Genomic DNA, 20,291 nt, shown 5'->3' with positions numbered 1-20,291 from the left:
TCATTCCCCGCCATCTTTTTCTGCTATCCAATTCGAATTACGCAGTGTGTATACGCGCACAACCTACTACTATAATTAGAGGATTAGAAATAATTTGTTATACTAATATTTTTATTAATTTTTTTCTTTTTGAGAAAATAAATAGCGATTCTAGATTTTACGAAGTTAAATATATATTTCTCCTACTCACGATTAATAAATAAAAATAATGATCCCCTTTTTGTGTAGCACAAATAATATATGTAAAAAAGATCGAATAACATTGGTTTTTAGAGTGATTGTAGTTTTTTAAGGAATTGTAAATATTTTTTGGAGACTAAATCGTAAATATTAAAACCGAATACTAGTAAAATTTTAATACACACTCCGCTGAATGAATTGTAGGCCACGCATCTTCAAAAATTACCGTATAACAAAAGTCCTCAACAATGCAAAGTAAAAAAATGAGAGATAAATGTTATACACAGGCTACAGCAAAACAAAACTAAAACAAATGCTCAATAAAATGATGGCTCACCAACACTCACATAAATATGTGCCCTAAATGTGTAAAATAACATTCCAAACACAAAATTGAATTTGCCAAGAAACAACAAGAGTGAATAATTTGAGAGCTCAATCACATCCTCAAGGTTTCTATCTAGACTGCTACTACACATTTCCAGGAAGTATAAATACTAAGTGGAACAGCTAACTAAACCAGCAAATCAAGATACATGGAACGCCAGTTTTTTCGATAGCTTAGTCAGCTTGCTTCATTCAGTTTCGAGGCATGTTGATTGCCTCGACGCATGGATATCCTTATGCAACATTCAACGAACAATAAAGCCTGAGCAATTATTCAATTGCATCGTATTACTAGTAAGCTGTGTCGTTACTGCTAAACTATGTGTTGCCAGAGGCATCTCCTGGCAACTTTCGGTTGAGGTAGCGAATGACGGCATCTTCAACCCTGTCAAAGTGGAGATTTCAACAGGTTAAAAACGCCTTGAATTACCAGCAAATACAGGAGAAATATTGCATAAAATGAAGTATAAAGCTCCGAATTGGAAAAAAAAAGTTAACAGAAAGCCACGACTGAGATGCCCATTGAACTTAAATACCTAAGATTAAAAAAATCCCACCATCTAACAAATCAGCAAATGTAAACTGTAATGAGATACTTTTGAAAGAATTTGGTCCTCGTGTTAACTGGTTTCAAGATCAGATATGATCTAAAGACTCACGAAAATTTTACTCCATTTCACAAAGTATGCCGTTGATACTATTATTAAAAACAGCAAGATGTTCAAGTGAATGTATAAATGTAAACATAAACCATACCATGGCTGGTTGTAAAAATCTGAATTGCGCTCTTTTTCTGCATTGCGACTACCTTCTCCAGAAACAAGCTTCAGATCCTTGTTTTGAGAATCTACAAGTGCATTTATAAACTCTACAGGCGACTGACTAAATCCAAGAAAGAATGCCCTTCTCCTCCGGTGCTCATGGATCTTTCTTATTGCAGCACAAATTGCTTCGTCACAGGCATCTATCTCTTTTGTCTTTTCAGTGTTGGCCAACAAAGCATTCAATTCTCTCTGTATCGGGAAGGGTACATCTACCAATACATCATAACATGCAGTTCCTACAGGACTATTACCTGAAAGTTTTATCCTATGTTCTAGGTGAATGGGCTGTGGGGGAAACAGGTGGGGCGTAATTTTTTGTGTAACAGCCGTGAACTTGACTTTGCCTTCCCCAAATACTCTTTGAAGTGGTGGATCACAGTTGAAAGAAGATGGGTCATCTGGGCACTGCAATTTTCGAGCCTTAACATAATGCCATACCGCAGCCATAATTCTGGCACGAGTATCAACCTCAATACCTAAAAGCTCTGTCAAAGCTGCTGAAAGTTTAAACTTCTCAGGCATATAATTCATTTCCAATCTTATGCTTGCAGTAAATTCTTGATCTCCTTTCCTCCTGACCTCAAAACCTTCGTGAGGAGCTGGAGCTCGAGTACTGTCCCATATAATTAAATGGTTATCAGGGTATATTTTCTGGTCGAGGGTGATGGTAACTCTCTTGAAAAATGCAGAGAACTTCGGATACGAGGGGTTAGATTTCTGCATGATTGCTGCCTGATCAGCATCCATTCCCTCCTCCAAAATCCTCCCTATAATCTTAAGAGTCCATGTAGGTGGCTCGGAATTTGGTTTCTTAGGAATGGTGCGAATTTGATTGGAAAAAGTGTTGAAGACATAAATACGCAGAGTTTTCTGAAGGTAAGTTGGAGTCTTTAAGGCATCTTGGATATCAATTTTCTTCCTTGTCAAGGAAGCATCCACTTGAGACTCAAACTCAAGGAGCTGAGTGTAGAGAGCTGACTCAGGCAAAATAGCTGCGACTCTTTCATGTAACTGTTTCTCTGGGAGCTTCTGCTTTTTCCTACGAGCAGCAGCCGAGGCATCCATTGGCCGCATTGGAGAGGCCACATTAGACGTCACAAAGCTTGGTGGACGAACAGGTGGTTTTTGTGGGAAGCGTTTGGCTCCCAATCCCATGCTTCCAGCTCCTGAAAGAGAAGGAGATTGCGAACCCAAGTTTGCCATTCCTCCAGGATGACCCTGGTTAAAAGAAAGCCCCTGAGCAGCTTGCAACTGAGCCTGTAGTTGTGCATGAGCTGCCATCATCTGAGCATGGGCATGAGCTTGCGCTTGTGCCTTCGACTGAGCCTGGGCTTGGGCAAGCGCTTGAGCCTGAGCTTCTGAAAACTGAAACTGGCCGGGAAATCCAGACACCAGTTGCTGCTGTAGTGATGGATTCACAGGCATAGAATTCCCAAAAGGGGACGAACCCCCAATGTTCTTTTGTGGATTGTTGTTATTCGCGGCCATGGCTATATCTAAAACTGAGTGAGCCCGTAGTTTTACTTACCTAAGCATTTCCACAAACCTTCCTGAATTTCATTGGTAAGTAATTCAGAAATCAAGCAGTCCATCTATCAAAAGAAACAACTTCACAAAGAGCTTGCTCACACACGCATCAGATAAATTAAGCTGCACTCTGTTAAACAAAGCAGTGATCCAAAAATTTAGGAAAATTAACATCAAATTAACCAGCAAAGACGAGTCAATGTGTTTCCGAAACCCTAAATTCCCCTAAACTCATGGAAATCACTTATCAATCCAACAAAAAACGAGTAAAACGGAAGAACAGCATCTGGATCGCATAAAAACTAACTTCTTGAAATAGAAAGAGCTTCACCAGCAAGCTAAAATACAATTAATCTTTGAGAATTACAGAAGACAACTTTCCAATTCAACCTACGTTGTCTGAGCTGCTGTGCATTTCTATAATCAACAGAAAATACATGGATTAGAGGAGGTCGGACAAGAGAACTTACACGAAGACTGGGGAGTCGGATTTAAAGTAGAATTTGGCATGTAGGCGAGTCAGCGACTTGGAGTTCGTCAGTTGTGTGTTCGTCTTCTCAAAGGATGAGCTTTAAACGTGAAGGGGCCGGGCCCCATTAGAATTCATGCTATACGGGCTCGGGTTTATCGGGACTGTAGTATCAAAATGTGATGGGCTGGGCCCGTTACATCTCAGGGATGAAATTACAAAAGTATTTCTATTTTTATTTAGGAAGAATAACCTTAAAAATTATGAACTTTTTCAAAAATTGGTATTTCCCACTAACTTTAAAAGTGGTAGAAAATATCATGAACTTTGGTAGATGTCCCATGAAATGAATTTTCCATCCAAGTTCATTGATTTTGGAGAATATAATTATATTTAGGATTCAAACGTTTTGCTATTTTAAAAACGATGCATTTTGTCCTATTTACGGAGGTAAGGCGTAGGACATTCGGCGAGCCACGTCACTTCTGCAAAATTTATTTCATGGAAAATCCGCACATCTATCAAAGTTCATGATATTTTCTACCACTTTTAAAGTTTGTGAAAAATACCAAATTTTTAGAAAAAAATCATGATTTTTACTAATTTTTGTGTTTTTTAAAATTACATTACCCTATTAAGTATTAACAGCCTCCGATCTCAGCTTCGTTCCATAAAAAGACATTACACTTTACTTTTTTATTTATCCTAAAAAAATTAAATTTTTTATTAAAAAAACATCATTCATGCATCCATTTGCATTTTCTCTTTATTCTTCATTATTTAATTTACCCTTTTCTCTATTATGCACCTGTTTGGTTTTCTAGTTTTGTGACTTTTATCAATAAAAAGATCCTGAAGTGATCATTACTTATTCTTAGGTTTGCTAGTATAATTGCTCTAAAAACATATTGGCCCGAGTATTTGTTCATGTAATTCCTAGTTAGCATGTAGTCCTAGCATTTATAATCTTACATCAGGAAGTCCATCAATATAGCTACTGAAAATTACTCATTTAGTTCTAGTCATTCTAGAACATCTCTTGTGTGATCTCTGTTCTTGTTCCCACAGTCCGTCAAATTAGGAAAACCGCAGGCGATTCGCTCATTGGCGTAGCCGACCTAGATTTGGTTAGTTTTTGTATTTTATCTAATCGGTGTTGATAGTGTATCGTCTTCATTGCAAACTGTATTTTTCAGATCAACTAGTCAAAACCAGCTAGAGGTGCCCACGGTTCGTAAACCGGCGGTTCCGGTTTGAGAAAGGCGGAACCGGAACCGAACCGTGAGGCTATTTCACGGTTCGGGTTCGAAAACCGGCGGTTCCGGTTCGATTTTGGCGGTTTTGGCGTTTTTTTGCTATGTAATTTGAAATTTGGACTTATACAATAAATTGAAACAAGACAATGGATAATTTAAATGGAAATAAGACGAATAAAGTGAAAATCATATAAATTTTATTGAATTTGAGTTGTAACGGACAACGATACATTACAATTTACAATACATAAACAAGTATACAACAATGTGATATAATTTACAAGTGCCGTCGGAACATAAATAAAAAAACATGAAATGGGGGGAAAAAGGAAAAAATTGAAAAGGCCTTGAGCTCAACTTAAACTTTCAAAGTTAAACTTTTCAAATTTAAGTTGAGTTGTCTACGTATCCACAATTTTATTGAGGAGTCAAAGCTCACGTAGTTCTCTTACATTGCTTACCTTTTTGGTCGGCCGTGCTCGACATTCACCCCCCGTCATTGATATTGTTGAGCTCCCTCGCTTCCGACCTCGTCATCGGTGGAAAAGTCTTCACCATCGCTCTCTACACGGAAGTCGAAATCCGGCTCTTGTGCTCTCATGTCCGCCTTTGCCCAATCATCAAGTAACATAGTGGCTTCCATATTTTTGGCGGAGAGATTGCTCCTTTTGTCGTCACTGACGCTGCTGCTACATCGTTGTCGCTGCTCCCGCGTTGCCTCCGACACCCCGCTCGGTACCGCAGCGCCGTTGTCGTCGCTGCTCCTGCACCGATCATGCCTTTGTCGGACTCCCAGTGAAATGCTGCAGTGCTACCGTCGAGTCACGAGTCCGGGAATCTGCCGACTGGCTCCCACTCGAGTTGACGACGCTGCTGCGTCTCCGTCGCCTCTGTTGCTGCTGTTTCATCGCAGCGACGCAATTCTCAATTGCCGACTCAGAATATAAGTTCACGTAAGGCAAAACGAATTGATCATTAATGATACCATGTAATTACAATTTACATAATCAATTCCACCGAGAAGAGAAATCAAAGGGAATTGGCGGCGCATGTATTTATTTGATGAAATCTCCAAAGTCAAGAAATACCATCACGTATCTTGAATTAATTACTAAACAAAGACAAAACTTCATTAAAAAAAATTAATTCACGTAGCATACATAATTCGTCGTTAGACTAAACCACAACGAATATAGACATGCATTCAAGCAATTCACATAACATGAAATTAATCCACATAATCAGAGCCAAAAATTGGCTCTGATACCAATTGTTGGGGTTTGAAGCCCCTTACACAGCGAAAGACTTGTACAAAACAAATAAATCAGACGTGGGATCTATTTAACTGATTACGGGATTAATCTATTCACATGTTAACACAGAATTGCATGCTAGAACGCAAATAATTCATGCTTATAGAATATAAATCCTAAACATGAATTCTACGGTTTAGAGTTACCGATTTGATTATCCAAAGAATCGCCGATTGCTCGCGCCTTCTCCACGATGATCTTCAATACTAGACCACGGATCTTCTGGCTGGTGTCCCGAACTGTATCTCAACATCAGGGTGGGCTGATCTTATCGAAACACTAGGACTCGAATGAAGAAGTCAGAACTTTCTCACGGAGGAGAGCTGAAAATTTCGATCTCCTATACTAATTAGAGAGGGACGAAAATTTCATTATGAAATCAATTAATTTTCTGTCTCCTTTATTCTCCTATTTATAATAGTTCATATTGGGCCCAGTCAGGGATCTATGGAAGGTTTTGGATATGGGCTCCCCCAATTAGCTTTTACTAATTAAATTGAACCCACAATTTAATACAAGATTGTATTGGAATATTACGAGCAACCACTACAGACGCAATATTGACCTCCCTATCCAAATCCGAAATTACAAGTAATCTGAGTTTCCATTTTGTTTATTATTTATTTCCCGTTCTTAAGATATAAATGTCCATTAATTAATTAAAGTGTGCTATGGACTTGATTAATTAACATCTTATTAATTCCAAGAGTGGACTTAGCAAGAAACACTTATTTATTATTCATAGAGTAATAAAACTCCAACTGGCCAATTTCCGAATAATAAAACCTTGTTCAAGCTCCTCTTGAGGACATGATCAAACGAGACTCACCTCGCGCACGATTCAACATAATACCAATCCTAGCACCGCTAGATAATGATCACCACTACCCAATATACCTGTATCGTTGGGTGACGAAAAACCCGCACCTTTAGTAAGTCAAAGTAGTAGATACTCAATGTCGTATGCTCAATGCTAACGTATGTAGATTAAGAAATTAATTATCAAGACCTCGTCTTTCAGTAGATAGCATAAAGACTCGTCTTTCTGTTAGATCCATTCAGTGCTATACCACACCAACGTCATCTTATTTCAATAAGGCTTAGAAATAATCGGACTGACATTGCAACCTTTCACGATAGGTAGTCAAAACCTATCTAGGTTGTGAAATTCTTCTTCTCTTTTGCAAAGCATTGCTTAGAACCGACTGTAGTACCTTAAAGTGAGCGCAACCCACGACCAGTCTACTAAGCAAAAGACTTAGGCTTTGTTTACTTTTTATGCATTTAAATGTTTATAAAACATCTTATAAACGCACAAGCAAACACAATGTAATAATATATTGATTATATTCGTGCAAACTGCTCGAATGATACTGAATCGGGTCAAAAGTGGATTGTAGAGTTTTTCCTTACACAAGCAAGATTCTATTCGTGCGAACTCGATTCTATTCCTACGAACTCGCTCGAAACATGCTTTTCAGTATACTAAACCTAACATACTTAACTCATCTAACACAATTTTCTTAATTTCCGTGCCGAAAAAAAACGTCTCCATTACTATGGAACGGAGGGAGTATTTGTTAAAAAATTTAAGTGTCGTGGTATATAAGTTATGAACTATGAACCTGGAATATTGTTTAACGGAAATTTGATCACCAAAATATCCAACCCGAACTTTTGTAATAGTAATACATATATTTGGTTGAGATCATTCTTGAAAGTTATTTTTTGCTAAAAAATCAATAAGTTTCTCATTGATTTCATAATCGTGATGACTAGAGTGAACGGATGAATAGTTTACCAATTAAACTACATTTGATCCTGAATTTATTATTGGTCAGAGTTGAGTTGAAAATTTTATTTGGACAATGAACATGTGCGCCGCCCATATATTTGCAATTATAATTAACAAATTACGATTATTGATTAAAGCCGACTGTATGCGGGTGAACCGTGAACGTGCCTAGTTGAACTTCTCCACGCCCAAATTTAAATACTCCGTATTTAATTAAGACATGTTTTGATTTTTATCACGCCCACTAAAATTAACAGCATCATCACCAGCGGAATAAGACGTCACAAAACATTTTGGGTGCTGTATACAAATGTTCGAATTAGTGACGGACTAGACACCCTCACAAATATTGTGCTGCCAAGTCTCATGTTTGTAACTGAATGGTCGGTCTGTCACTGTTTACAGACTGGCGTATCTCCATCACTAAATTTGTGTTGCATATTGACACATTAGTGACGGTTTGACCGTCACTATCTGGCACTTGGGTCAAATTTTTTATTTTAATTAATATTTCACCAGAATATTGAGAAAAAGCTAAAATCAATAACCAATAAAATTAAATATACAAAAATAAACATTAAATCCAAAAATTATAATGAATAGGCATAAATGTTAGTTGTTAAAACAAGTAACAAAAGTATGAAATGTATAGTTGTATGATGTTCAAAAGAAAATACAACGAGAGCTACAGACTGCCCATTCAAAAGCTATTTTTTTATCCAACGACGTCTCAACCATATTCCCTATATCAGCTGCTTTACTCTGCAAGACAGTCATCCTCGACGACAATGCATCCCCAACCTTCCCAATCTCGACCTCTATCTCAGCTGCTTCATTTCCCAGCTGATAATTTTGTCTCCAAGATTCTCGTACGAGCTCTGAAGCAACGCCATTCCCTGTGCCAGATTTTCCTTCATCCAAGCTTGCCCCTCGCTCAGCTCCATTCAGTCGACATTATCCCCTTAGACTGCTTGTAGACTACTATTGAGGCCAGAGAATCGTGAACTTGCTCCATGTTCAGCAGCAGTAGCTCCCTGCACAGAACGATGGCTGATCTCAATGGAATGCTGAAAACGGATTATGTAAACCCGGAAACAATGTCAGGGGAAATTTTACCTTTTTTCTTCAAAACAACCTTCTGTCCATGTTGTGTGCTAGGGTGTACCTACATATAATGAACTTCAGTAGTAAAATGACAGTACGAAAGATAGTAGATTATAGCAAATCGCTCATACCAGAAACTACAGAACCCTGCCAGACCATTCCAACCTAGACACACCAAGAGAAGAAAGGCACACGAACAGATAAAAAATGGAACCGAGTTGCTATGACTATGTTCCTTTTTCGTACTTGTTTACTTTAAAAGGAAGTAAATTTAAACAAACCTTTACAACAACTTCTCAAGTTAGGGTTGGCACCGGAACCATTCCTTCCAAAATTGCCTGAAAATAGAAGCAAACAAGATAAATGAGATGAACTAGTGAAAAATGACATATCTAAACCACTATCAGTATTTAGTTCCCAAACACAAATAAACTTTACTCGAACAATATTTCCTGTAACAGTCATTTGTCTACCAAACAAATTATACCTTAAGTTTGTATTTTAACTATTCTTCCACTTCACAAATTCATTGCTAATTTCAAATATTAATAAAAAATATACTTACTCGAAATTCTTGATAATACTCATCTTTTTGCTCTTGAGATGTCATTTTCCAAGTAAAACCTGTGACATTTGGAAACTGATGGAAACAAGAGGTGATTACCCTTGAGATTCGATAGAAGATAAATTATAAAATATGCAAAATTGATTTCCCTAAGTATGTCAACTTACCTGAAGGTACTTTTGCTATTTGTATCCTCTAGGGTTCCTCAACAATATATCAGCTGCTCAACCTGAGCTCTATCTCCCAAAACAATATATCGCCACCAGCTGCAATTGATTATCTCCACAAGTTTGTAAGCTGAGTTATTGTGAAAAAACAGAGGAAGAATATCAGTACCTAGGGTAAACCAAGGAGAGGGGAATCTTGAGTGAGGTTTGCATTGGTGGAGAAGGACTAATACAAAACCAAGGAGCATTGCATGTTCAGTGATGTATCACATCATCTATGCAAAAACTAACAGTAAATTCATGGCCGATAGAGAAGAACTTACAAACTTTGTGTAAGCCCGGTCAACCAGATCCCTCCATTGTCCTTGTATGTAATGCTCCATATGTGTTGCAAGAGTAGCAAATCTATGCCAAAACTAACAGTAAATTCATGACTGATAGAGAAAGAATTGTTAAATACCCATAGAGTGAACAGAAAATGTTCTTGAAAGGATATTTTAATATCACAAAGGTACTTAATTCCACGGAAATTAAAATAATAAAGTCAACTACGACATCTAAGTTACAAAATTTTCTGAACAAGTTATACATCCAACTTCCAGGCTCAATTGCTTTCATTTGTGAACATCAGTATTTGGAGCATAATCCCATCAGCAGCAGTAATTCTAACCATCCTCATAAACTATGGAAACTATGAGTATCCCCCATGTCCATCCAATGTCGAAGTTCAGCTCTCAATTGAGTGATTATGCGTTGAAAATTTGTTATGCATAAATGTTGGTATTCAAACAGTTTATTAATCTAAAGATACTAAATAACATTCGTGCAGTTAACATGATTCATGCATGTTTGGATATTGGAAGTAGTTAACATTTTTATGCAAAAAGATAATCACACTTTGATGATATAATATGATATGTATGAGTAATTTCATCAAAAATAACCAAAATTAGGAAGACTCGAATGACTAATACCATAGTAGATTTAAGGAATTATTATTCTAAGCATGGCATATCAATGTACTCCGTATTGCGTAAAAAAAATAATACCAATAAGATATTCTAAGCTTAATTAATCAAAATTGTAGACACAATTAGCGATTAAAAGTCCAGGACGCCTTCATTTATTAGGAGTATTTCATCTTTCTGATTCATCAAAATTAACATAAAAGCAAAATAAAGTCAACAACATGCGTAGATTCAGAAATCAGTAAATTCACACACAGTAACAAATCTAAATCCGATCTACGCAATAAAACAATTGACAACAATTATTGTATACAAATCGGAAATGCGAAGAACAATAAAACAAGGAAGCAGAGATCCACACCTGAACCGCACTGAGAGATCGAGAAAGAAGAATAGCGGGACTAGGGCTCCAGATTCGTATTAAGAGAGTTTGAATTGGAGTTGGAATGTTGAAATTCGAATTGAGAGAGTGATGGAGCAATTAGGCGCGAAGCGCCGCCGGCTTCGCCCATCGGAAACTCCATGCCGGCCGCAGTGAGAGGAGAGATCGGCGGCGGCGAGGAAGAGAAATACAAGTCTGATTTCTTCTTTGATTTGTGAACAAGGGAGAAACAGAAAAGGGATGAAATTTTGAATAGGGCTTACTGAGGAAGCGCAATTTTGAAATTAGTTTCTTATTAAATCTAATAATAATTTATAAAATCTTCAAATAAATAAATTTATTTAAAACTAAAATAATTTAGTGTCAGATTTATAACCGCCACAAAATTAAATAAAAAAATAATTCACATATATGACGAAATAGCCCGACACTACTTAAAAATGTAAAAAAAAAAAAAAAAAAACTAAGAATGCAACCAATTTTAGTGTCAGGACTTAGTTTCGTCTATAAATTGAAATTAAAAATTATTTGAAATATATTTAATGACAAAAATGTCTGCCACTAGTTAAAAACTACAAAAAAATAAACTAAAAATAAAATATATTTAGTGTCGGGCTTATATCCGCCACTAAATTGATTTTTTTTAAAATTTCACATATATTTAATGACGAATTAGTCTGCCACTAACTAAATATTTTCCAAAAAAAACTAAAAATGCAATAAATTTTAGTGTCAGAATTTAATCCGTCTCTAAATTAAAATTTTAAAAATTTTGTAAATATATTTAATGATGGAAAACTTTGCTACTAATTAAAAGTTACAAAAAATAAACTAAAACTAAAATTAAATAATTACTGACCGAATATGCCGTCACTATAGTAAAAATAAAATGTAACTATTATTTTCAGAAACTCATACTGTCACTATTTTCGCCATTAATTAAAGAAGGATAGTTCCCGTCACTAATTCCGTCAGTAAATCGAGTTTTTTTGTAGTGTTAGTTATTAACTTTTGTTTATACTATTCCATATAATTCTTGGTCGAAAACTGAACTTTTTTAATATCTTATGTTTAAATTATTTATTAACTCAAAAACATGTTTATGAATTATTTAAGAATTTGTGGTGATAGGTACATGTTCAAAATGACCACTAAATTAATTTGAATTTTATATAGAGCATGTAGCGCGCATTTCTTTAACACTTAACATTAACAATACATTCATATTTGTAGGTGTACTTTATCCAAATAAATATCATATTTGATACAAGAATAAATTTCAAACACGACTACCGTTTCAAATGTAGACAATAATTATACATATAAGATATGCAGACTACAAAAATATTCATGTATATACATGCAAAGTAAAGACTAAAAAAAGATACGTAACAAAAGAAAACATGATTTAATTTGGAAGGTCTAGTTATAAATTCACCAGTGCTTGATATAAATTTTCATTAGTAAAGAAACATAATAATTACGCGCGACGGCCATTTTAATTAAGTACATCTTATATTTAATGAAATTAGCCTCTGAATTTTAAATTTAACTTCTGACGCGTGACGGCCAATTTCTCATAACCAGATAAAAATCATAAATAAACATGATTTTATTTAAATATCATATCGTGATTTATTTGGCAGCAAACGAACAAATTCCACTAAATAAACATACTCCAATAATTCGACCTTTAATATCCATGTGGGGCCAAAACAAATGTTCTTTTCACACACATACACACACTAACTTCGCTTTCAAACACATCCTAAAATTTCTTCCCATCAAATCTACTTTTTCCTCTTAATTTCCCTGATTACTTTTGGCATGAATTTCATAATCTAAAACGTTTCCAACTCTGTCTCACCCCTCCAATTTATATTCCCATTTGCAGTGAGCGTAACGCAATATCTCTCTCCCTCCGTCCCTTCCCCTTCTCTCTCTTCTACTTCACTCCCTCTCTCTCTTTGAAGCTGTTATAAACAGAACTAATCATCATTCCTTTTTCTGCCTCACAAAAAGAGACGAAAAAAAAAGTTTGTTGATGATGATGTTGTGAATCGTGAATGATTATTTAATTTGGGGGAGAGATGGGATCGTGTGTTTCTGTGCACAAGGACTCGGATTCTTTAACGAAGCTCCGTTTCTCAATCGGGTCCAAAAATGAGATACCTTCGCCGGTCAAGGAGAAGCCAATCGCGGTCAACGCCGGGGCTGCTGTCACCCCGCTACGGTCACCCGCCCGTTATTCTAGCGTAGGTGGGTGACGACGTCTTTTTTTTTGGCTATGTTCATGCTGTCTGATAATTATTTAAGCACCGGCAATTTCTTTTTTTTTAATTCTTTTTATTGATAAAATTACTAAGCTGTCATGTTCTGTTTAAAATCACCAATCATGCATCTTCTGTTTGTAAACACTTTTTGTAATTTTCCGGGTGGTCGTAAAGTTGGTTACATGATCTATTTTCTTTTTTGCCTTTCAAAATTTATGAAAAAAAATGAGCCTTTTGTTTTTATTATCACAGTAGACAATGAATATCTTAACATCTATGCTATTTAATCACGGCGAGAAAAATTAAATATTATAAAAGTGTCTACATTTAAAATCTTTAGGTGTTTTTCATGGAAAGTTGCTATTCAAATAGGATATTTACTATTTCTATATATTGAATATGTTATTTAAATGACCCTTGCTATTTTGTTTTGTGGGTTAGATTCAAAGGCTACTCTAGTTTAATGATAGATCGTAATTCAAGACAAAATTTTGTATGATGTGAAACATAGCATTTGTTGCTAGAGGCCATGCCTGTCTACATTAAGTTCACGTGAAATGGCCTAATTTCCCATAACTCTTTATATGCATAATGCATTAATGAATTACTACCTATAAAACGAATTCATTAATTATTTTTGAGTTACACACCCTCACGCATGCTCTAGGTTTTGTAAAGCGACTAGTTATTCTTCATCATATCTACAATAGGAGACTGAAATATTTTGATTTGAGCTAAATCTATCAAGAAGATGATTGACTTTTGTTGTTTTTAAAAAATTGATCGAGTCTCGATTTTCAACTTATCTTGGTATAATTTTTATGCTATTGTGACTATCAAATTGCTAGGACGATCCATGTCCATCAGGTGTTGTTGTAACACGTGTCTCGATTTTTGCAGGTAGCAAAGACGAAGCCTTCTTCGACTCCCAACCATGGTTGGAATCAGACTATGAAGATGACTTCTTAAGTGTTAATGGTGGTAAGAAACTCTACCCAACAAGCAAAATACATTTTACTTTTATCGGAATTTTGTGCGTACTTGGTGATAATGATACGAGAATAGGACACTAGTCTACCATTTTTTATTCAACATGAAGTGAAATAGATAACACTTTGAATGGCTTTATGTTCTTTTATTAACAATTGCATGCCAGTTTTATATAGAACACTAGTCTACCATTTTTTTATTCAAAATGAAGTGAAATAGATAACACTTTGAATGGCTTTATGTCCTTTTATTAACGGTTGCTAGTTTTATAGTATGAAATAAATTTGTGCTCACATCTACATTAATTTTAAAGTATATATTGTTCATACAACTACTAGTAGTTAAACCACCTAAAATCATTGATTAAAAAATGAGGGTAGGAATAAGTTATAAATCCACATTTAAGTGGATGGTCTTCCTCTCATCCTTTCCCCCTTAAGGCCAACAATAATTGAAATTATAAACAGCCGATAGTATTGATAATTCATTTATTCTCATTTATGCCTACTACTAGGTGTAGTCTTCATTTAGAATTACAAATATGCCGTTGAAATATGAATTTAAATCCAAACAAAAACGTTTTTAAGTAATTAATTTAGTACTATTAAAATGGGCCGATAGCGTAAACATTTTTTGACCGGAAAAGCCAATATCCAGCCCAATTTGCCATAGGTAGGTGGCCCGGCCCAAGTAGCACTTTTCATTGTACTACTATTAAATCAGAGAAAGTTGTATGTTCTTATGCTTGTTTAGTGTGCATAAATTCAACAAAAATTGATTGTATAGATAAATAAAGATGATACTAGATGTGCTAGTAGCTAGCCTTAAATGGTTATGAATTATGAAGCACAAATTAATTAGTAAGACACTCTATTTCTAACCAATAAGTAAGAGATTGAAGTCATATCGGTTGTGTGTAAGTGAATCTAAAAAATTGATTATGAATTTGGATTACAGATTTCTCACGGGGAAATACTCCGGTCCACCCCAACTCCTCATTGGTAAATAAGTTGCCATCGGAGGAGGCCAGGGAATCGCCTCCGGATAAGAAGAAAAGGCTATCGGAACTCTTCAAAGAGAGCTTACGTGAGGAGCAATACGATGAGGCTCCGACAACCACTACCACTACCACTACCCTTGCCCAACAACTCAAGTCCACTAGTGGGACTCCGGACTACTCGGGAGGGGGGTGTAGTGAACAGGCTACCCCCAATCGAGTGGTCGGGGAAGATAACAAGTCATTGAGGTCTACACAATGTTGCCTTCCCATATTGCTCTCAAGCCAAAGCATGAACGAGAGAAGGCGGTCCAGCGCTGCTCCTAATGGTGGTTGATGCTCATGATCCTATTTTAAATTATCTTTGTTTGATAAAGCATGAAATGTATATCTGAAACTTGTGTTTCATGCAAAAGTGAGTAGTGACAATCTTGTCCGATATATACAAAGTCCCGATTGGCTGAACTTTGTTGGATCTATGTTGCGTCGTTATAAATGAAGTACGAGTACTAGATGGACGTCAAATAATAATTGCTATGGTTTTTAATTTCTAGTACTTGTATTTTTTTTATAATCGTATTGCTTCTAATCATTAAACAACATTGGCTAATTGAAGTCATCGAAATTTGAGGTCAATCGAAACGGAATTTCGTGTTTATAATTCATGATATGAGTGGATTGGATTGGTCCCTTGATGATTCCGCGAATTTCTGATGTTAGTAAATGCAGGAAAATACAGATCACGACACAGAGAATTTACGTGGTTCGATTTACTGAGGTAAATCTACGTCCACGGGAAGAAAAGGGGGCAGAGTTGTATTGCTTGATCTGTTTTCTACAGCTTACAAATACAAACTTGCTATTTGCTATATGGTCTTTTATCTCTAGAGAGCTTCTAACCCCTTTCTATCAGATCTAAGTTCTATTTATACATTGAACTAAGATCGTGGCTTACATCATCACTCTAGGTCGTGGAGGTCGTGTAGGTCATGGCCTAAGATCGTGGCCTGAGTTGACGCCACGTGGTAGTGGGTGTGTTGGAAGTTGTGGAAATCCTGCATGGGTCCACTAACTCCTTGTTCGGTCGAAAACTGAGACCGAACTGCTTTGGTTGCCGATCTGAGAGTAGAGCTTGATGCCGACCTGAGAGCAGAGCTTGGTTGGCTTTTACCGAGCTGTAGGCTGAGGCCGAACTCTTTGGTAATGCCGAACTCGCAGAGCTTGATTGGTCGGCTTTTACCGAGCTGTAGGCTGAGGCCGAACTCTTTGGTAATGCCGAACTCATACTCTTCCTTGGGCTTTGGGCTGATGGGCCGTCATTGCTGTCGGGCTTGTTTAGTACGCACCCCATCACTACCCCCCCCGAAAGACGAAATGAATCACTTCGGCGAAGCGAGTCACTTCGGCATTCTGGATAAAGGTACGGGGGAGGCTGACGTCAGGGGACGTGCCTTGCATGTGGCTGCATTAAATGCGACAGTAAAATCCGGCCGTTGAATCCTGAAAAGGTGGGATTCGAAACGGTGCGACGATTTTGAAATCTTCGCCGAATCTGATAAATACCTCCCTTCTTCATCATTGAAGCACTTTTGCGACTGCTTCTTCTGCACTCTATCTCCTTTGCGAAAATTCTCTCTCCGCTTTCAAGAACTTCTTCAGACTTTCTTCACCTTCAAAAAGTAAGAAAAATGTCTTCTTCTTCTTCGGAGTCGGGTAGCGGTAGGAAAGGGGATAAGGGGTCTCCTAGCCGGAAAGAATCCGGGGAGAAGACCGTAGAGTACTTTCACAGCGTCTTGAGTAAGGACACCGTGATATCTCTACACGAAAAATATCTTCTTCCCGGGGGGAAGGCGGTGGTTCCCGACGATGATCATAGGGCTAACGACCCGCCGGAGGGTTATGCCACCGTTTACGAAGCCTGCTTAGAATGCGGGCTTCGTTTCCCTCTTCCCCCACCTTTTGTAGAGCTTCTTGATTTTTTTCAACTCCCTTTAGGTCAGGTGACTCCGAACTCTTGGAGGCACTTATCGGCTTTTGCTGCCGAACTGCGTAGGCTAAATAAGGATCTGTCTCTGAGGGCAATCCTTAATTTTTTCCAGTTTAAAAGGAAGGGATCTTGGTTTTACTTGATCCCCTTACAGCCTTTTAGGGCCTTCTGCAAAACCAAGTGGCCGAAATGGCAAAACCGTTTCTTTTTTTATAATAGGACTTCGGCTCCGGGCTTTCCTTGGAGAAGGCCGAAGTCCGTGATTCCCCATCCTCGGTTAGAACCGTTGGCCGAGCTCGAGGGCGAGCTCAATAAGATTCCTATGATTAGGAAACAGTATTCGGAAACTGAGCTCGTCAAGGGCGACCTCGTGTTCAATATCTCGTCTTCGGACGAAGAGGCCGAGGGTGAGGATTTCTCTTTTATGCTTTACTGCTTTAGCGGCGAAAACTAACCTTGCTTTCTTGCTTTTTGGCAGTGTACATGCTGAATAAGGCTATCCGAAAGTCCTCCGGGCTTGAGGAGCCGGAGAAAGAGAAGGCTACCAGCTCGGCGCCTGATGCCGAGAAGAATCCGAAGAGGCAAAAGACCTCTTCGGGTCCAAAGAAGCCGGAGTCGACTTCGGCAAGTAGGAAGGGGAAGACCCAGAAGCCCCCGAGAGCGCCAGAGAAAGACGTGGTCTTGGCGCCTCCTTCGGAGCATATCTGTGAGCCATTTTTATGGCCCACGGACTTCGCCGAGGTGAATTGTCTTCTTGATTCTTTGGCTTGGCTTCTGTCCTGTATTTTTGGTGCCCTCTGTTGACTTTTTTCCTTATCCATTTTCAGAGGAACGATATGCTCTCCAAGCTCGTCGCCGTCGAACTCTCCAAAGCGTCCAACGACTATGCTGAGATGCAGAGGAAATTGGCGGCTGCTTGTCACCGGGCCGAGCAGGCCGAGGCAAACTTTGAGAAAGCCAGAGCTGCTAGGATTTCGGCCCAGGATGAAGCTCAGTTTGCCAAAAACCAGCTCGTCATCCAGCGAGAGCAGACGAAACGGAGTGATGCTGCCGCCGTGGTTGCCCAGGGGGAGGCTCTCCGTGTTTACACGGAGAAACTCTTTTTGAGCAGCCAGTTCTCGGCTTTTGTCGGTAGTCTGGTAAGGCTAATTGCCGATAAGGGCGAGCAGGGGGCCGACGTCGTGCTGCCTCTGTACAGCCGAGAGATAGCAGCTCGGCTTCAGAATCTGCCGCTCCTTGAGGAGCTCGCTTCATCCTCGGTCCTGCTTTCTGCAGACCGAGTCCGGAGTTGTCGAGCTGATCGGGACGAGAACCTGGAGGCTATCTTTGCCTCCGTGGGACCCGTTTCACCCGCTTCGACTTACAACGGAGAGGGTGAGGCCGAGCCGCTGGAGCTGGAGGCCGAAGTCGAGCGGGCCGGGCATCCGGAGAAGGAAGCCGATCAGGAGGCGGAGGCGAGGCCGGCAGGATGCGAGGCCGAGGCTGAGGTAGCTCAGGAGAAAGAAGCTGAACCAGACCAAGGAGCCGGAGACGAAGCTGGCGGAGTATGATTTCGTCTCCCTTCTCTTAGTCTAGTTTCTTCCTTGTACGGTGGCCTTGAAGCCCTCTTAGTGTAAAAAATTTTCCTTGTGAATGAAAAATTCTCTACACTTGTCTTCGTATAGCTTTTCGTACTCGCCTTTATTCCTGTTGTTTTTTACTATCTGCTCGGTACAGCTGCCGAACTAATATAGCTGCTTTGTACTCAAGGAGATGGAGATACTTCACTGGAAACGGCTGTACTCTTCGGCTTTAGACGAAGCTGAGAAAAGAGCTATAGCCGATCAGACGAAGAATGACGAGCTTCTGGCTCGTTTAGTGAAGCTGGATGCCGATAATAAGGACTTAGAGTCCGATAAGAATGATCTGGAGGCCGAGCTGAATACGACCATTGCTGAGAGGACTGCGTACGAGGATTACATCCGTGTGCGCGGGGGAATGACCATATCAGATGTTCAGAGTCGAGTTGACGAACTGTGGGAGGAATATAATGTACTCCGGAGGAACAATGCGCTGGAGAGCTCGGCTTGCCAACAAGTCGTGACATCATTGCGGCGCTGGGCTTCTCGGTACAACATTGTTCTTTCTCGGCGCCCCTCCATAGAAAGATTCCTTCGGCATATCGTGCCAACAGATGCTAGTACTTCAGCTCAAACCTCTGATTCACTTGCTCAAAACCCTACTCCAAGTCAGCAACGAACTCAGGGACAACCGGAGACGTCAAGTCGAGGACGGACTGAAGTTCGCAGAGGAGCTGTGGTTATGAGTGAGCAAGATCGGCAAATGCTTCGTGAAGAGACTCTTCGCCGCCGAGGTGCTAGGGCTTCCCGGGCTCAGAGAAGAGGTGGCAGGTCGATTAGAGCATTTCGTCGACCTGCTTATTCTGCAGCTGCCTGGAACGCCCGAACTCAGCTTCACGAGGATTTTGTGAATAGATGGCTCAACTTTAGCAACCCTGGACAGTAGAATAGTCCTTTGTAATAGCGTAACGCCATCTTGTAGGGTAGCGGAGTTGTGTGCCGAACAAGATTTGAAAATGAAATTTTGTTTTTGTTTTCGCTTCTAACACTGTGTATTTACAGCTTAGCGAAAAAATTTCATCGTACTTGTCCTCGGTCTTATGAAGTAGACTTCTTTGACCGGACTTGTCTTTGGTCTGATGAAATAAACATCTTTGACCGGACTCGTCTTTGGTCTGATGAAATAAACATCTTTGACCGGACTCGTCTTTGGTCTGATGAAATAAATATCTTTGACCGGACTCGTCTTTGGTCTGATGAAATAAACATCTTTGACCGGACTCGTCTTTGGTCTGATGAAATAAACATCTTTGACCGGACTCGTCTTTGGTCTGATGAAATAAACATCTTTGACCGGACTCGTCTTTGGTCTGATGAAATAAACATCTTTGACCGGACTCGTCTTTGGTCTGATGAAATAAATATCTTTGACCGGACTCGTCTTTGGTCTGATGAAATAAACATCTTTGACCGGACTCGTCTTTGGTCTGATGAAATAAACATCTTTGACCGGACTCGTCTTTGGTCTGATGAAATAAACATCTTTGA

General features: G+C 38.8%; 2 protein-coding genes and 1 long non-coding RNA gene across 6 annotated transcripts; 1 reads left to right on the top strand and 2 right to left on the bottom strand.

Annotated features, from left to right (window-relative positions):
• Nucleotides 1-469: 469 nt before the first annotated feature.
• Nucleotides 470-3,451, bottom strand: LOC121763281 (SWI/SNF complex component SNF12 homolog). Its single transcript, XM_042159273.1, has 3 exons — nucleotides 3,389-3,451; nucleotides 1,324-3,048; nucleotides 470-952 (listed from the first exon to the last, which is right to left on the bottom strand). The coding sequence occupies exons 2-3, from the start codon at nucleotides 2,877-2,879 to the stop codon at nucleotides 886-888; spliced, it is 1,623 nt and encodes a 540-aa protein (XP_042015207.1). The 5' UTR covers nucleotides 2,880-3,048; nucleotides 3,389-3,451; the 3' UTR covers nucleotides 470-885.
• Nucleotides 3,452-8,328: 4,877 nt separating this feature from the next.
• LOC121766118 lies at nucleotides 8,329-11,213 on the bottom strand. Of its 4 annotated transcripts, none has more exons than XR_006042910.1 (7): nucleotides 10,917-11,213; nucleotides 9,911-10,003; nucleotides 9,757-9,813; nucleotides 9,588-9,686; nucleotides 9,421-9,495; nucleotides 8,868-9,193; nucleotides 8,329-8,785 (listed from the first exon to the last, which is right to left on the bottom strand). It is a non-coding gene; the product is annotated as an uncharacterized LOC121766118 (long non-coding RNA). The 4 variants fall into 4 exon arrangements; XR_006042908.1 differs by having other exon boundaries at nucleotides 9,911-9,992; XR_006042911.1 differs by lacking the exon at nucleotides 9,757-9,813 and having other exon boundaries at nucleotides 9,588-9,717.
• A 1,536-nt stretch (nucleotides 11,214-12,749) lies between these two features.
• Nucleotides 12,750-15,662, top strand: LOC121763698 (uncharacterized protein At3g27210-like). Its single transcript, XM_042159755.1, has 3 exons — nucleotides 12,750-13,196; nucleotides 14,111-14,191; nucleotides 15,158-15,662. The coding sequence occupies exons 1-3, from the start codon at nucleotides 13,028-13,030 to the stop codon at nucleotides 15,532-15,534; spliced, it is 627 nt and encodes a 208-aa protein (XP_042015689.1). The 5' UTR covers nucleotides 12,750-13,027; the 3' UTR covers nucleotides 15,535-15,662.
• Nucleotides 15,663-20,291: the final 4,629 nt, after the last annotated feature.

Source organism: Salvia splendens, chromosome 14, assembly GCF_004379255.2.
Source record: "Salvia splendens isolate huo1 chromosome 14, SspV2, whole genome shotgun sequence".
Classification (NCBI taxonomy): Eukaryota; Viridiplantae; Streptophyta; class Magnoliopsida; order Lamiales; family Lamiaceae; genus Salvia; species Salvia splendens.
The sequence above is the reverse complement of the archived record's forward strand: the minus strand, read 5'-3'. Positions and strand labels throughout refer to the sequence as shown.